The sequence below is a fragment of the Medicago truncatula genome, chromosome 8, assembly GCF_003473485.1.
Source record: "Medicago truncatula cultivar Jemalong A17 chromosome 8, MtrunA17r5.0-ANR, whole genome shotgun sequence".
Taxonomy (NCBI): domain Eukaryota; kingdom Viridiplantae; phylum Streptophyta; class Magnoliopsida; order Fabales; family Fabaceae; genus Medicago; species Medicago truncatula.
Window position 1 is genome coordinate 36599664 of NC_053049.1, and position 17108 is coordinate 36616771.

At 31.4% G+C, this 17108-nt stretch overlaps 1 protein-coding gene across 1 annotated transcript; it reads right to left on the bottom strand.

Moving 5' to 3' along the window:
* Nucleotides 1–7328: 7328 nt before the first annotated feature.
* On the bottom strand, nt 7329–9847 carry LOC11406748 (very-long-chain 3-oxoacyl-CoA reductase). The gene is made up of 5 exons (XM_003629542.3): nt 9413–9847; nt 8958–9223; nt 8795–8888; nt 8544–8655; nt 7329–7917 (listed from the first exon to the last, which is right to left on the bottom strand). Exons 1-5 carry the CDS (start codon nt 9540–9542, stop codon nt 7761–7763), a joined length of 759 nt encoding a protein of 252 aa, XP_003629590.2. The 5' UTR covers nt 9543–9847; the 3' UTR covers nt 7329–7760.
* Nucleotides 9848–17108: the final 7261 nt, after the last annotated feature.

A 17108-nucleotide genomic window follows, 5' to 3' on the forward strand; every position in this document is an offset into this window, starting at 1 on the left:
AGTGCTGATGGAAAATTTTATAAGGACTAAAAATGCTGATGGAAAATTTTATAGGGACTAAAAAGTGTGATTTTATTTTGTTGGGACTAAAAACAAACCTATGAATATTTATAAGGACTAAAAATTTAATTAACCCTATTTTATAGTGTTGTAGAAATAGCTATTGTATAAGCAATTTTATGATAAGTGTGTATGTTTTTTTCTTAATTAAGTTGTTTATAAAAAAAAACCGGTTGGTTTCATACAAAAAACATGGGATATCTTTTTTGGAAAATTTTGCGTGTAAATAATATTTTAAGTGATATATATGAAGAAAAAAAATTAAAAAAATGTGTGTTTTGATGTAACAATTGATTTTTCATAAAAATTGAAAACAAATCTGAAATATGTGTTCTGCAGGGATCGAACAAGGGACCATTAGTTCAAAGTGTTTCTCATTTAAAAAAAAAACAAAAAAAAAATCAGCAGAGGGAATCGAACAAGGGATTTGAAGGTTATAATGTTAATGCTTGTATTTGCATAAATAGCGCTTTTTTTAAGCTATAAGCGCTATCTTTCAAAAGCTTTCAGTAGCGCTTATTAAGCGCTATTTAAGGTTGTATTATTTATAGCGCTTTCAATCAAAAGCGCCATATAAAATTTATCCTTTTTTTTTCTTAAATTATTTACTATTTTTATTTAACCTATACCAACTCTTTCAATACAAAGCGCTATATAAACTTAAAAGAATAAATGGCACTTTTTTGAAAAAGCGCTAGCTAAGACCTCCTTGTTTTAATTTATAGCGCTTTAGTGTTAAAAGCGCTATTTATGAGGCGCTATATTTTCCCAATTTTGTAGTAGTGTACGACGGTTTGAGCGTTTGACGCTTGCACTCCTCTTGCTGACAATAAATAATCGTTTGCAACACAAATTATAGCATGGTTCAAACTCTCTTGTTGTTACGAAGTAAACCGCCAAAATCAATGTCACCAGAAGTACCACAACTTCCATCAATCTTCAACTCAACACATCCATCTTGAGGTGTGGTCCCACTTAACTATGTGACTATTAAATTAATGTGGTGCTCATAAGAGTGAATATTAACAGAAGTTAGGTCAGTACACATAATGTCTATAAAATGAATGACATTTTGGATTTTCCATTGCTTTTCACCAAGACTATGATTATTTATAAAGCGTTAGATCTACCAAACAGCTATTGCAAAAATTTTACCAAAAAGTCCTTTAGACATAGTTTGTAACCATATTTTCAAGGCTGTGAATCTGAAGAAATATGAACGGTTAAAACTACATATTTGCGGCCAAACTTCCTTCGATGAAGCACAATCCCTAAGACAGTGAAGCACAACTTCATCATGGATTCCACATCTTTGACAAAATGAGAAATAAGGTGCTTAGAAATTAGCGTGGATGCAATAGAAAAATAATCAATTTCTCCACATGACCACACCTATAGTATGATAGTTTCTTTTGAGTTTATCGGGTTCAATAATCAACTTTAAAATCATATCACATATATCCCTTCTAGTAAACAATTTTCTAGCGAAGATAAAATTAATTAGTGATCTTTTAAAAATGTTGGTGAAAATTAGAAAGTATATTGTTTAGCTTATGATGTTAAGCGATCTTCAATTTTTTACATTTTGCATAATGATAATGATGATTTTTATTTTGTCACTTTTATATTTTTTTATAGAAATATGTATATGATTTGGCTCCTGCAAGTCAAATTTTTTGGATCCGTCTCTGTTAGGTGATTGCTTATTCAATGCAGTAATCTCTAATGCTCCCATCATGTCCTAACAATTCTACATATTTTTCTTAGGTTGTTTTTGAGAATAATAAGAGTGTGTTATTATTTTTCACATCATTGGAGAAGGATGGTGTGAAAGACAGGGTGGAGACATATGGTCCTATAGGAAGAACCTTGACAAAGGCATAAAAGGTGGAGAGAAAAGAAGAGCACAAATTGAATTCTACAATGGTGGGATCCATAAGTAATAGATTCTAGCATTAGAATAAAAAATGGAAAATATTGTTAAGTTTTACTTGGCTTCTTGATTCTTATTGTCCTAAGGACCACTAAAAGAAAGTTAAAACACAAAATTAGGTTTTCTCCAAGGGAAGATAAATTATGAGAAAAAAGTGCTCATTTTCAACTTTTGTTTTTCCATGTCATTGTGTTTCTTTCCCCTTTAGAGAAGAGAAGATAAGAACAAGACACGAGATAATCCCAAGAAAAGGATTCAAGCTGAAAATGGTAAGCAAAAGAAGCAACACACTAGGTAGGGGAAGCCCTATATATATAGGTGCTTTGAATTCTTTCCATTCTTGTACTAATGGGACCATCTTTCTAGGGCTTGAAAATGGTCCTTCTACATATATCGTATCCACTTGGGAGTGCATGCTAGCTTTCAACAGTTCAGCAACCGCATAAAGAAACCATTGCATGACTTTTAAGAGCGGAAAGGAAAAGGAAAGAGAAGGGTTTAGAATCTCAGCCATTCCTTTTTTAAGCAACACTTTATTATTTTGAAATAAAGGATTTGGTTTGACGGAACAAAAATACTGTGCATCCAATAAGTTCCTTGAGGAGATTGATTAATATTTTGTAGAGTGAAAAGTCAAACTTATGAAGTATAAGGGCAAAAAGAAACATATATATGGATTGTGGATTTGGATCATCTCATATGTGCAAAAAAACATGAGGTTTATGTTGATGATTTCTACATTGCTATTCATCCCGACAAAATTCATCTCGAGCGGTTCACGAAAAGCTTATAACCAATTAAATTGTTTCCTTACCCGAAATCATGGGAGGTCATGCCGTCATGGCTATAGGTCAAGAATAGATGTTATGTAAAGTATTGCTTGGGAAAACATTGTGAGGTTTTTTGTCGCTATAACTAGCATATTCCTTTCTTTATTAAAAAATGTATTGGATTCCACTTGTAATGTTGAGATCATTTACATAATCCTCTCATTTTTTTTCCCACACATGTGAGGATTCAAATTCAACAAATTACTTTATAGAAATGTCTTCTCTCACATAAAAATTCAAATACTTCAAGTTAGCTCTCTCCAATATTAAAAAAAAAAAAAAAAAAAAAAAAAAAAAATCTTATTTTGCTGTTAAAAATAAAAACTTCAAGTCAGTGATGCATATCGATCATTTGGTTTGGCTTTAACCTCTATTAGTTTGAGATATAGGTAGGTAGTTAGTTAGTTACATAACTAACTTATTCTCTATTAACTATACTATACTATACAAGCTAGTTATACTAATAAGCTATAGCTATATCTCCAATAACCTCGTAACAAGAATGGGAAGAAATCCAAGATACTAAAAGAAAATTTTCTCAATAAAATAAAATTTTCATCACAAATTCAACCTTGAAAACAAACATTGGCTATACTCTCTAGTTATTTGAAGTTAATTTTAGGGCACGCTCAAATGATTGTGATTTTCCCACCACAAATATTACATCAACCATGACATAAGAGGGTACACTCATCTTTCTCTTAGTACACATACACAAACCAACAACAACATTAATGAGAATTTGTCATTAGAGAAGCAGGACACGTTACTATAATTAAACTTTTGAGATACAACCCTAAGGGACCACTACAGTTAAGCTTGAAATGATATGTTTGAATAACATAACCAATCATCATATGGTTGTATGAACTATAAATAAACAAAAGCACCAATCATGCAACAGACCAATTGGCACCCACCATTTGATAGGATTTGTGGATTGTGGAACCCCCTTCCTCGTCACGAACTTATTCCAAGTAGCTGTCACTGCACAGCTGCAATGCCCTAACAACATGTATATTACGGCTACTCCAATAAATTTCACCAACTTGATCTCATTCATTGGTTGCTTTTTGACCCCATAAACCTTTCTCCAATTTACTTTTCTATGCTTTTTTCTTTTTCTTTTTGAAATGCCTAACGCCGAATAAATGCCATGACATGACAAGATTAAGGCTATGGTTGAGAGTTTATTACGTTCAGATCAGTTAAGAGGGGAGTTCGAAGGATGATTCATATTAGGTAAGAGAGGAGCTCGAAACACCACTGATGCTAGATAAGAGCAAATACATAAGTGAGATAGACAACACGTTTTTATTCAAAACTTTAAGACAATGAATTTATGTGTTATCTCTCTTATATAATGTTCAACATCCACTTTTCTAATAGATATGAGACTTCTAACTCACACTTGTTACAAAACAATCTCTCCATCAAATGCAAGTCCATCACTTCATCATGCTTACCCCTTAAGCGAAAGCTTTTTCACCCACACACACTTGCACTTGTATTTTCACCACCGTTGTTGCTTCCCTCATAATGAACCTGTGGCCTAAACACCTAGTCAGGAAGACTTACGACACAAGGAGTCGGTCAAACAGTTGAACCCTTGTCAAACCTCGACTCTGATACCATCATTGGTTCATGAGGGGAGCCTGAGGGACCACTCATATTAGGTAAGAGCAACCTCGACTCTACTACATTTTTATCTATAATATAACCTCAGGACAATAAGTTTATGGATCCTCTCTCTTATAAAGTGTTCAACCTCCACTTTTCTAACCGATGTGCGACTTCTAACTGACATTTGCTGCATAACATATAAGAGTGAAAGATTTTGAAGAAAAAAAAAAAGGAAGGAGGGAGATAAAGGGGAGAGAAGGAATGAATGATAGTTCTCTAACTTGATGAAGGTCACGATCCAAAATCGAAATTATTTGGACAAAAAAATTACTATATTAAAATTTTAGGTCATTCAATTCTTTGTATGTCTGCCTTTTTTTTTTTTTTTTTTGTGTTCCTAAATGATATGTTATTTAATTTTTGCGTGAAAGATACTTTTTAGATGATTTATTTTTCTTCATAATACAAAACTCTTAATATGTCATTTAATTCTTTCTTCTTCTACCTTTTTTCTTTTTGTGCATGTTCCTAACATGCTTAAGCTTTGTGGCCACACAAGACTTTCTCCTTAAGTATGAGATTTAATCTTCCTCATAATACAAAACTCTTCTAATATGAGAAAACTAAAAAATAAATTGTATTGAAGGATAACTTTTAAGGTTAAAATAATTCATAAAATTCTTTTATATTACTATATATTAAAAATATATTATTCATTTTTATCTTTTTATTCTCTACAAAAATATTCTCTCGTAGAAGATGAGATGCTTATCTCTCTTTTCCGTTCCTCCCATTCCATCAAAGCCCTTCCCTCAAATCTCTCAAAACATTGTTTGGGAGTTTAGAGAAAATGAGAGGATAAGACTTTGTAGGGGAAAGAGATTAATGAAGGAAACTCATTCACCTTAATTAATTGAAATATTTTTCAAAGGGATGAAATGAGAATACATTTATAACTAATATTTTATTTGATTTTAGAATGTTATGAAGAAATGGGAATGATTTGAAAATTTATTCAAAGCGCTTCAAAACCTTTTCAAGTCCTCTCTCAATGTACTTTTTGAGTTCCTTCATATTAGAAATTTTGATCAAATCTATGAAACATGGATGCTTGTAAAACTATGAACCACGTGTACATACTGTTATCAATACTTGTCCAATTTCCTCATTATTTCATTTTTGAGTGAAATTTATAGTTTTCTCAAGTTTGAGTTTCTTTATTATTCTAACCAGACACTATTTCTGACTAGCTTTTTCAATTTTTATTGTAATGTTTTTGTTGAAAATTGAATAATTTAACTTTTTTTTTAGAGAAGAATAATTTAACTATCTTGTGTTATATATATTATATGAGAGCTTCTATAATCCAGTCACATTTTATCCAAAAAACAATTTAATTTAATTTTAATTTTTTAATAATTACAATTTCTGCTTATTTTCTATGTATTTAGTTACAATAAAATATTGTATGTTTACAAAATTAGTTAAAAATAATTAAAATGTCATATCAAGAACCACAAAAAATTAGTTTATGCATGAAGGATATTATGTAAGGTGTATGGTTTTTTTGTATAACATTTATTTGCACGATAATATGAAAGATACTTGGAATTGAGATCTTAATCCTTATGGTATGTATGTTGTTAAAGAAGCTTAGAAGTTGATGTCAAATTTTGAAGGTTTAGCAGATTTCCCTTTATATATACACTGTAGTCATTTGAAATAATTTGGTTTCTTTTGAAGATTTTACTGTTTGCTTGAAGATTATTAAATAAGTCGTTTTTCCACTAAAAATAACTTATTTCGAAGAGGGGTGCAAAATTTAACATCGCTTTCTTGTGTGGCTGGTTTTAATCTGAATGAAACAACCAAACGTTTGTGCTTTAATTGTTCAGTTTTTGCAAAATTATTGGTGGATGTCTTATCCATGTTACGAATTAGTTGTGCAATGACAACTAATTTATTGTCATGCAGTTCAATTCATATGTTTGGTTTCTCAAGGGAAAAAACAAGTATATGAATGTTTTCATATGATTTAGTTAATTTGGAAACATCATAACGTTGTAGTGTTTGATAATCAGGATTGCTTAACTCCTACAGCTTTGGACATGGTAACAAATTTATTTTGACCATAAATCAAATCTAAAAGTAAAGATTTTTCATATGATTTTTATCAATAGAGCACTCAACCACTCAGATATCTAGAAGTGGTTTCATCAATAATATGATTTTCGATTATTCTTTCTGCTTGTGTTGAAGACGTTTTTTTTTTTTTTTTTTTTTTTTGTGATTGTGAACTTCGTAACATTTCCATCTACTTTGATTGTTCATTTATGCACCCTTTTAAAAGGGGTCCAAGCATGGACCTTTCATTTTTACCCACGGTAGGCTGTTATCAAATTTTTTAATAATTGTATGAAGTTCCTGTGGCACCTTTTTTTTTTTTTTTTTGGTCTGGTAGTCTAGTGGCTGCATAAATTGTGGTACCCTTTCTAATTATGTAATTTTCTAATCTATATGCCCCAACATTATTCATATGGGATGTACTCAGATAAACATTTCTCTATCCTCAAAGGTCTTTTCTCTCTTGGCCTCTATAAACTTTCAAACAAAGGCTAAAAGACATTAAAAAAAAAAAAATCCCTCAAGAAAATATTCAAAGAACGTCGACACTCGAACTCAAACAATATTGGAGATTCAATTCAACCAAGTACACATAGTTTTCTATGTCCAAAATGAGGACACGAATTCTAGCTTTTATCCATGCAATCATGTCCCCTTCCCAACCTTTGATCCTCTTAACTTTTCCTATATGTTGGTCCCTTAAGACCCCACTCCCATGATCAGCAACAACTTGTCCCATTAACAAACAAATTAGTCACTAATCATAAATAGTTTGGATGCATTTAACTTATGTAAGAAACTGTTCATAGGAATTATTTTGATGCAACATGGAAAATTCAATACACTCTTCTCTTACAAACAACAATATTATCTATTGTAATAGTAGACCCAATAAACAACACAAGTTCTAAGCATCAAGATGCTTAAATGGATCATGTTTTTTTTTTCCTTTCTATAATGATAACAATAATTACTTGAGAAAAACAATAATAGTAACGTGTAATTAATTTTTGTACACACAAAATCACAAAGAGTATAGCACACTAGCCAATCATGAATTAATTCATGGTTCATGCTCTGACATCAACAACGACATGATTGACGGCAAAAGAGAGGCATGAAAATAATGTAGCGACACAAATTACGGATTGGTGGGGAAGATTAGACAAAGTAGTTGTTGCTAGTTGCTACTAGAAGTTCGATGAACGAACATCCATTTCTTGGGTCCATGCATTCCGGTCCTGAACGTGTATATGCCAATATGTTTGAGCCAATGCATCCGGGTCCATAACACTCTCACCACCACTTCCTCCTCCTCGTGACGACGTCGTTGTTGCCGATGATCCTCTGCACCCCATAACATAACAAGTCATTTACACAATAGGTTAAAACCTAATTCTCCTTTATAAAACCTACATGTAAAATAATGATTGCCTTGGTAAACTAGTCGGATAGAGGTAATCTGATAACAAGTAGGGTGACAGAGATAGACATTGATACCATTTTAAAAATTTGGGATAGATTTAACTTAATTCTTACAAAATTGATTTGTTATTTAAAAATTGACGTTTTATCTCGTTCCATGTAGAACTCTTAACAATATATGCAAATTTTAAATCGAATTTACATATATATGATCCTTAAATCTTGTGTGTATGTAGATATATGAAACACGGATATGGACACGGAAATCGGACACGACACGAACACCGACAGCCAACATCGCTAATAATTTAATAAAATCACATAATTAAGTGTAATTATATGTGTCGGTATGGTGTCGGACACGTATACGTCTAATCTAAAGAGTGTTTGTGCTTCATAGATGTAGATTAGTTATAGTGGAATTAGAGTAGGAAATATAATGGAATAAAATATATGCAAGGAGGTGAAATCAAGATCCCAATGAATATGAATGAAAGGAAAAGAAAAGGGAAAGAAGATCTAGGAACAAATAAACAAACGAAACGCACCTTGGTGGGCCAATAAAACCATCGATAATAATATGAGCTACATGCACTCCTTGAGGCTGAAATTCTCTAGCAAGGCATTGTGATAGTGCTCTCAAAGCGAATTTCCCACAGCCTGTCTCATGCATACACCATATGCAATGCAATGTTCTCTTATAAGCTAATTTAATTTAACTTGAATTAAATTAAATAAACATAATCAATCCAATAAATAAAATGAAAAAAATATATATAATTGTATAGTATTTACATACATAGTTCAGAGTATCCAGCAATGCCATTTAAAGAAGCAGAGCAACCAGTGAATAGAATTGTTCCCTTTCCTCTTTCAACCATTCCCGGCAGCACCTAATTCATAATCATTATTTAGCTTCATAGAAACATTTGATATGTTGGATCGCAGAGTAGACGAACTACCTGTTGAGCGCAGTTGAAGGCACCGAGGGATGAAACAGCTAGGGAAGTTTGGAAAGTTTGGATTGGGAGATGTTGAAAAGGAGTTGGTTTGGATTGAAGAGGTGACTCATAATTAGCATTATAAACAAGAACTTCAACAAATCCAAGTGAAAGTACACCTTCAAATGCTTCTCTTACACTTCTTGAATCTGAACAATCAATTCTTATAGCAAACACTTGTGCCTTTTCTTCCCTTGCTATTTCATCCGCAAATCTTGATAACCTCCCTGCATCACATCACATATATCCTTTCAGCTAAATCAAACATGAATAATAGTAATATTTTGTATTATTATGTTTAAGCAGATACAACTGTGTAATTTATAAGAGAAAGTTGAGTCAACTATAATAGTAACGTGTTTATCCAAAAAGTATGTTATAGGATTAACATATAATAGAAGAAAATACATTCATACCTAAGTCACGGGCGAGGATGGCGACGGTGTAACCTTCATGAGCAAACTTGCGAGCGATGGAGAGGCCGAGATTAGGGCCGACGCCAACTATGGCTGCAATATTACCTCGTGAGCTTGCCATGTTTCTCATCGTGCACCTCCACCTAAATAGTGGTTACAAATAGCAAAACTATGGAAGGAGGGAATGAAAGAATAAAGATTTGGCCTGAGGTTACAAATAAAGAATGTATATAGGAATGGGAAGTGAATACTAGCCTATACTATAGGTAGCAAGTAGCAAGCAAAAATAAAAGTAAGGAAGTGGCAAAGTAGTGGTAGGTGGAATTAATGGAGAGAAAGAGATGGGGATTTATACAAGTAGTGGAGTGGGGTGAGATACTGGAAAAGTAGAGTATTTGACATATATTTTTAGAGTCACCTTCTAATTTTGGTATGTTTTTTCATATCCTATTATGCTAAATATAGCAAATTGATGGACAAACACATGTTAACATTACTCTAAAAACATTACAGACAACAAAAATCAGTTTTGGGTTCTCACATAGCTGTTTTTTGTTTTTTTATAAACAAAAACAAAAAATGACTGATAATTAGGAAATAATTAATTAACTTAAAACAAATTAAATAATGGGATGTTTATTTTGGTCGGTTCTGGTTTTCATTTCTACTCAATTGGCAATGGTGAGAGTGGTGGTTGCCAAAGACGACGTCGACATGTGGTTGTCATAGCGGTGATTGGAGCTCAGGCCAGAGTCAGGGATGGATCCAGAAATTTTGAATAGTGGGGGCACTATATAAATTTAACACACTATTTTATTTTTAAATGTATAAAAATACACCATAATTGTGTTCCTATAATTTATCGTATTTGACATATTAAATGGTTTTCTCATTTTTAATATCATTACTCTAGCCAAAGTAGTGGAGTATAGTAGAAGGAATTAGACTCTTGCAACATTGCAAATAAAAATGTCGGGAAGAAACTCACATTCAAAGTCTCACACACCTTAAAATAGGATTACCGTCAATAGAGAAAATTTAAGAGAAACAAAAAGTTATATTCCTCAATTATTTAACCTTGTTTTCTTTCTTTGAATAGACTTTTTTATGTTGGATAAGCAATTTGTAGAGTTTATACTGTGTGATGAGTGTGGGTCATGTTGGTCAAAATGTTTTTTTTAAGAGTCATGTTGGTCAAAATGTTAACATATATCATGTTATAGAACTCACGAAAAAAAATTCCTCAAAATATAGTGCAGGCACATGCCCACTGTGTGGGCTACATAGATCCGTCCCTGACCGGAGTGGTGGTCTAAAATTTGCATTCAGAGGTGGTTAGAGTGGTGGTTGGTAGTTGACGACGGTAGTCGAAGTGGTTGTTAATTGGCAATGATGAGAGTAATGGGCATCGTTCATTGGCGATGGTCGGAGAAGTGGGTTGTGATAATTGGTGGTGGTGGTGGTGGTGGTTGCCGGTAGTTAGATTGGGTTGTGATTACAACACAAGAATTTTGACGTGAAATACTTCAAAATTATAAGAAAAAAAGTTACAATTGTTGTCATTTGTTAAGAACTAGAGAATAATTATGTAAAATCTTTTAAAACGGACAAATTTTTTGGAAGATAAAAGGAGTTTCATGATCAACAACGAGTTATTGATTTATGACCAATAAGATATCAAGACACCACATTTTGACCTAAAGTCTTAAGGTATATATTAATAATATAGATCACCCCTCGTATATATCCAAAAATATTGAATCTATTCATAGTTGATGTGGGATTACCACTTTGACTTGAACACCAACAATCTTTCTATAAATTTTAAATATGTCACACCACTATATACTTGATCCAAATATACTCGCGCTCTCCAACCAAATCAAACCATATAGCTTGATACCATTGAAGTTAGTTGTAAATAACTAACTACCTCAAAAACTTTGTTACATGATATGGGAAAAAAGTTGTCTTGGCAAAAAAAAAAATATGTATGTAAATCTTTGTCATAATGTTTTCTTTTTTTTTCTTGGTTTTTTTTTTGGAATCACTAATCTGATGCAGTTTGATTGTTGTGTACGTAGGAATATTGAAATGGTGATTATTATTTTACTTTTTTTATTAAGAAAAAAATGATATTAATTCATTCAAAACAAAATCACAAATAAAAACACAACAGAAAAGAAAAGAATTGATATATGTGAAACCACTTATTTAGATGAAAGAAAGGAGAAAAAAAAGATAAAGAGGGGTGATCCTAAGTCAACAACGACAACGATCTAAAACCATCCATCCGATGAGTGAAGAGAAAGAAAACTTAAAAAGAAAGTAGAGTTTCACTCATTAAAAAACTAGGACTACGATTAAATTTGAAATGTGATTAATGGTTGAAATGTGCATATATGTGTCTATATAGAGAGATAGATAGAAATAGATGCCCCGTTACATTTCTCAATAATTATATTCATGATTTAGATTTTAATGTGACTAGCTAGCTAGGCCACGACTCTATCTATTGATCACAATCAGTATGCATGTATATATAATTGACACGGTGTTTTGTTCCAGATGTTTATAGAATCAACATGATAGATATGAACTATTCAGAATCCCAGATGGCATGAGGAGGGAAAAGATACACATTCTCTTACAACATTTTTATCCCCAAAAGTAAAAAAGTAATCTTGTGTATAGAATCATATGTACAAGGAAAAATAAATACGCATTAATTCCTCTCAGTACATATATGTATGTACAACAACGTTGTTAACAATATAGATGAAATATATTGATGCTATAAGAATGTTGAAACTAGATTATCTGACAATATGTTTTATTCTTTCTTCTTTTTGCAATACATATGAACTCAGAGAAGGCAAGTGTCACCCTAAATGTGGAGGGTACGTAAACAATTTAAAGTTCTCTGCGGTCATATTCTAGTTTTGATTTGGCACCTTGCATTGTGAGAGACTAACTACCAATTCTGAAAATATACACAAAAGTTTATTAAGAAGCTAGTTAAATTAAAAAAGCTCATGTAAAATTGACATTCATAAACTTTTTTTTTTTTTTTTTTTTTTTTTACTTTGGACAAGGATTCTGAATGTAGTCTATCTATCTAAGTGTGGGAATATGTTAGACCGAACTAAGTTAAGTCTGGTATATTAAAAAATTTAAGATTTAAGTTTGGTTTGTGACCTGTCATTCCATCCATATATATTTCATTAGTAAATTAAGAGTTTCATTTTATAATTTAGGGTTAATAGTGTTTTACCCCCTGTAATATAGGTCATTTCCGGTTTTATCTCCTGTAAAATATTTTTTTTAGATTTCGTCCTTGTAATTTGAAGATTTTTGGTTTTAGACCTTCATGAATTTTGACTGTACAAAATCGAACATATGGCAGGGGGTAAACCAAAATTTGCTCAAATTAACAGGAGGGTAAACCGAAATTTGCTCAAATTACAAGGGGGGTAAACCTAAATTTGCTCAAATTACAGGGAGTGAAATTTTTTCTGAAGGTCCAAAACCAAAAAATCTTCAAATTACAAGGATGAAATTCAAAAAAAAATATTTTACAGGATGCAAAACCAGAAATGACCTATATTACAAGGGAATAAAGCACTCTTAACCCTATAATTTATATAGTATATAAAGGGAACTCAAAATTGTAAAAAAAATGACAAATTTACCCTTAATATCTCATTCTTTCTCAAATTTAAATTTAAATTCACGCCATAGTTATATAAAATTTGAAAACTACCTCCATCAAACAAAAAAAATTGAAAAGTACCTATTTATTTTAGTTGCACTTAACATCCTAATTTTTTTCAAATTCAAATTTAAAAACATATAAATAGAATATAGATATTACAAAACAGAAACAAACGAGTTAATTTAAAATAATATTTTACAATAAAATATAAATATACAATGAAATACAATATTATTTTAGTTAAAGTAAGAGTATGAACTTGCATTAAAGTGACAATAGACATTCCAATCAATGATGGAGTCAGAAATTTTATAGACTTTAGACAAAATTTTAACCGCAAATTCACATGTGAAATAATATATAAATATATATTTTTTTTGTTGAAGAAATAATATATAAATAGTTATAAGTCGAAATAAAAGAGGCTCGCAAACAAAAGTACAATTTGAAATATAACATGTCAATAATGTGATAAATAAAATGAGGAGGTAAATGCAATTTCCAAGACCTCTTTGTGGTAAATGTTCGAATAATATCAACATCATCAAGTGACATTAGGTGTTGGCTCTTCTACTTCGGCTTCCAGTTGTACAACATTCGCATTTTCAATATTTATTCTATCAACCAAAAACATCTTCATCTCTAAAATTTAATGATCCAAAGTTAATATTCAAGACACATAGCAAGTTCAAAAAATAACAATTAAGTTCATCAGGTTTTGTCATGCTTTTAGCTTTTAAACAAAGGGTAGAAATTCATCATATCTATTTCCTTCCTATAGGATTAACAAATGTGATTCAATTACTCATCAACATTAATTAATATTTTAGCATTTAGTTTGCTGAACAGTCCATAGATTAGATATAAGTTTAATTAATTGTAACCAAAAAAAAGATGGGAAATGCTAACCGGTGCCCCGGGGGCACTGGTTAAGGATATGAAAAAGGAAATTATATAGTAATTAATGCATTGAAATTGTGTAATTAATTGATAATAAAGTCAAAAACAGTTTCCTTTTATGGTAATAATTCCCTTTTATGGTATGCTTAACCAGTGCCCCGGGGGCACCGGTTAGCAGGACCCAAAAAAGATATAAGTTTAATTGACTGTGGAAGAAGAAATTGAAATGGCTTCATTAAATATAGTTGGAAAGAATAGGTTCAGGTTTGATAGTTGATACTAGTAACCACAAATATTATGATGATTCACACCTCACTTAAATAATGTACAAAATAACAAAAAGATGTGCAAAACAGAATGTTATGTAAATGATAATTTACACAAGGAAGGAAGGAAGGAAGCAGAAATTGTATAATTTACATATCCAATTTTTCAAGTAAAACAATTCCCAATTCTAAAACCCTAAAACAAGGAAGGAAGAAATGAACGAGAAATTGGAGAATCAATTGACTTGCCTTTAGAGTGAGTGAGAACTGACAAATTAGCAACCAAATAACAAGAGGTTAACAAAACTCAACAAAAATTAAAATTGAGAGACCAAAAAGTTGACATTAAAAATAGGGGGATCAAAACTTCATTTAAAAAAAATAAGAGATCAAAAGTGCATTTAAGCCAAATTTATTTCTCCTCTTTTGACAACACAAAAGAGTATCGATACATAAAAATATTAAAATATATTACAACAAAATTCCTACTCAATCAATAAACAAACATAAGAAAATTAAGTTAGACTTTCTTTCACGTGGACAAGTTTTATATTCAAGTAATAAAATATTTTGGTAATTTTAAAAATTTACCAACGGATACATATATTTATTTTATCCGTAGATACATGTTGTACATTTCTTTTGTTGTCATCGGATAGCACTTGTGTGACATAGAGTTGGATAGCACTTGTGTGACATAGAGTTGGGTGACATTAGTGACATGAGTCAATCACAATGTCAGAATGCTTGTGTTTCTCTCTCTTTCACAAGCATTGTGATATTGTGATTGACCAATGTCACCTAACTCTATGTCACACAAGTGCTACCATGTTGTCATCCCTAGCTATGCATGATTATATATTAAATTTTTAGCCTAACTCAATCATAATTTCCCACTTCTCTAAAATGTTGTCACCACAAAGTAAAATAGAAACAGATAATATGAATAGGACTGTGGAGTAAATGTGCATGTAAGTGCTTACGTTATCAATGGTCCATATCACAGTCTATGTCCTTACCAAATTGCCCATATCCACCATCCCCTATCGGTTCAAATAGTGACTGTTCCATCATTCTTAATACTACACAAGATGAATCAGTTTCTTCAGCTGCCAAGTTTTTTCTTGCTCTTTATTTTAGATTGAAGAAGAAAAGAGACATAAAGCTGAGATGAGAGAGAAGCAGGGAGCTGAAGAAGAAGAAAGTGTTTCTGTTGTACACATATGTGAGAAATTTTAAAATTTTCCATTTTTTAAATGGGTCAGTGGGCTATTAGGTTGGGTCATATATAAAGAAAGTATCAATTGAGCCCGGGCGAATGTTCGAGGTCGCCAGGTGGTGGAACCACCCATGATTCCAACTAGGTCAGCACCCCTAAAACCACAAATCTCTTACAAGTATACTCAAAAATCTATTAATAAAAGAGAAACAATTTAAATTGATTTAAAACAGTTATATAACAGTTTTGTTTTGTTATTTTAAGGAAGTTATAGAATAATTATTATTGCCCTTTTTTAACAATGAGGACCAAAGTCCTTTTTTTTTAATAATAATTTTACTTCATGTTAAAAAAAAATTACTCTTCCCAATTTTTTTAAACAAAATTTATATATTGTAATATTATCCCCAAAATTACCTGTCCTTTGTGTGGGATGATAGATTTGATCGGTCCTTCACCCTAAAAAGCAACTCAATTTAGAATACAAATTCTAAAATATGACAAATAGCTCTCTGGTATATTATGTGCTATTGATATTTATGATGTGTATCAATCTACCTACATACAAAAAGTAACAAATAGTTCCTCAAATAGAAGTACTCCACAAATAGATAGATATCTCTAAAAGGATGTGATTCCTAGCAAGAGTCTTCCTGAATAACACTACAAAATTCTTCTTTAAGCATCATAACCTTTCAAGTTTTATAAGGCTAAAGGATCTGCACCCATTGACTTAAAAACTATAAGAGCTGCTAAAAGAACATATTCTACAAGAGATATCTAGTCCCCACCCGAGATATGTAGAAAACCAGTGAAAAAATAAAAAGTTGGACAATCTTCAAGCTGTCTCTGGTCAACCATTCAATATCAAGCTACCATGCATTTGTAGTTAAAAGTACAGTAGTTTTGCATTGAAAACGATTTTTGAGCTTGTAAAAAGTTGAATTCATCACTTTTCAACACCACATTTCTATATTTGTTTCTTTTCTTCAGCATTTTCCATATTGTTTATAGATAAATGTTAGTAAATTTAATTTTTATTTAACTTTCAGGATGAACCCGAAATCTCGATCGTTGTTTTTAACTTACTAACCAAATTACCTATGTGAGACAATTTACATTTGTATATACACTTTCTATGTTATGCTTTTATCCAATTATATAACAAATAAAAAATGTTATGTTATCTTATGAAATATCATTCTTTTAGTTGCCCAATGTATCTCGATCAGAAACTAGGGATTAATCCTTTAAGATACAAAGATCTATTTAAAGATTGACATCTTCCAACATGTACTCTCCATATGCATCAACCAAAGATCGAACATATGACCGCATATCTAAAGGACTATGTTATCTTCCAATAATGTCACACAATATTCTTTAATGTGTTTTTTACTTTCTGTCTTTTATGATTTCTATATGTAATGTACTATGAGTTGAATTGTGATATTTTTTTTTTATGGGCATGGAAGGGCACACAATGTTAATTTGTGTCCACCTGTACATTATTCTAGATGTGTGTTGCTAACTTTACCATGTTTGATTTAGATAGTCACGAGGACTATAGTGTACTAGGCCTACTCAAAATTAGCA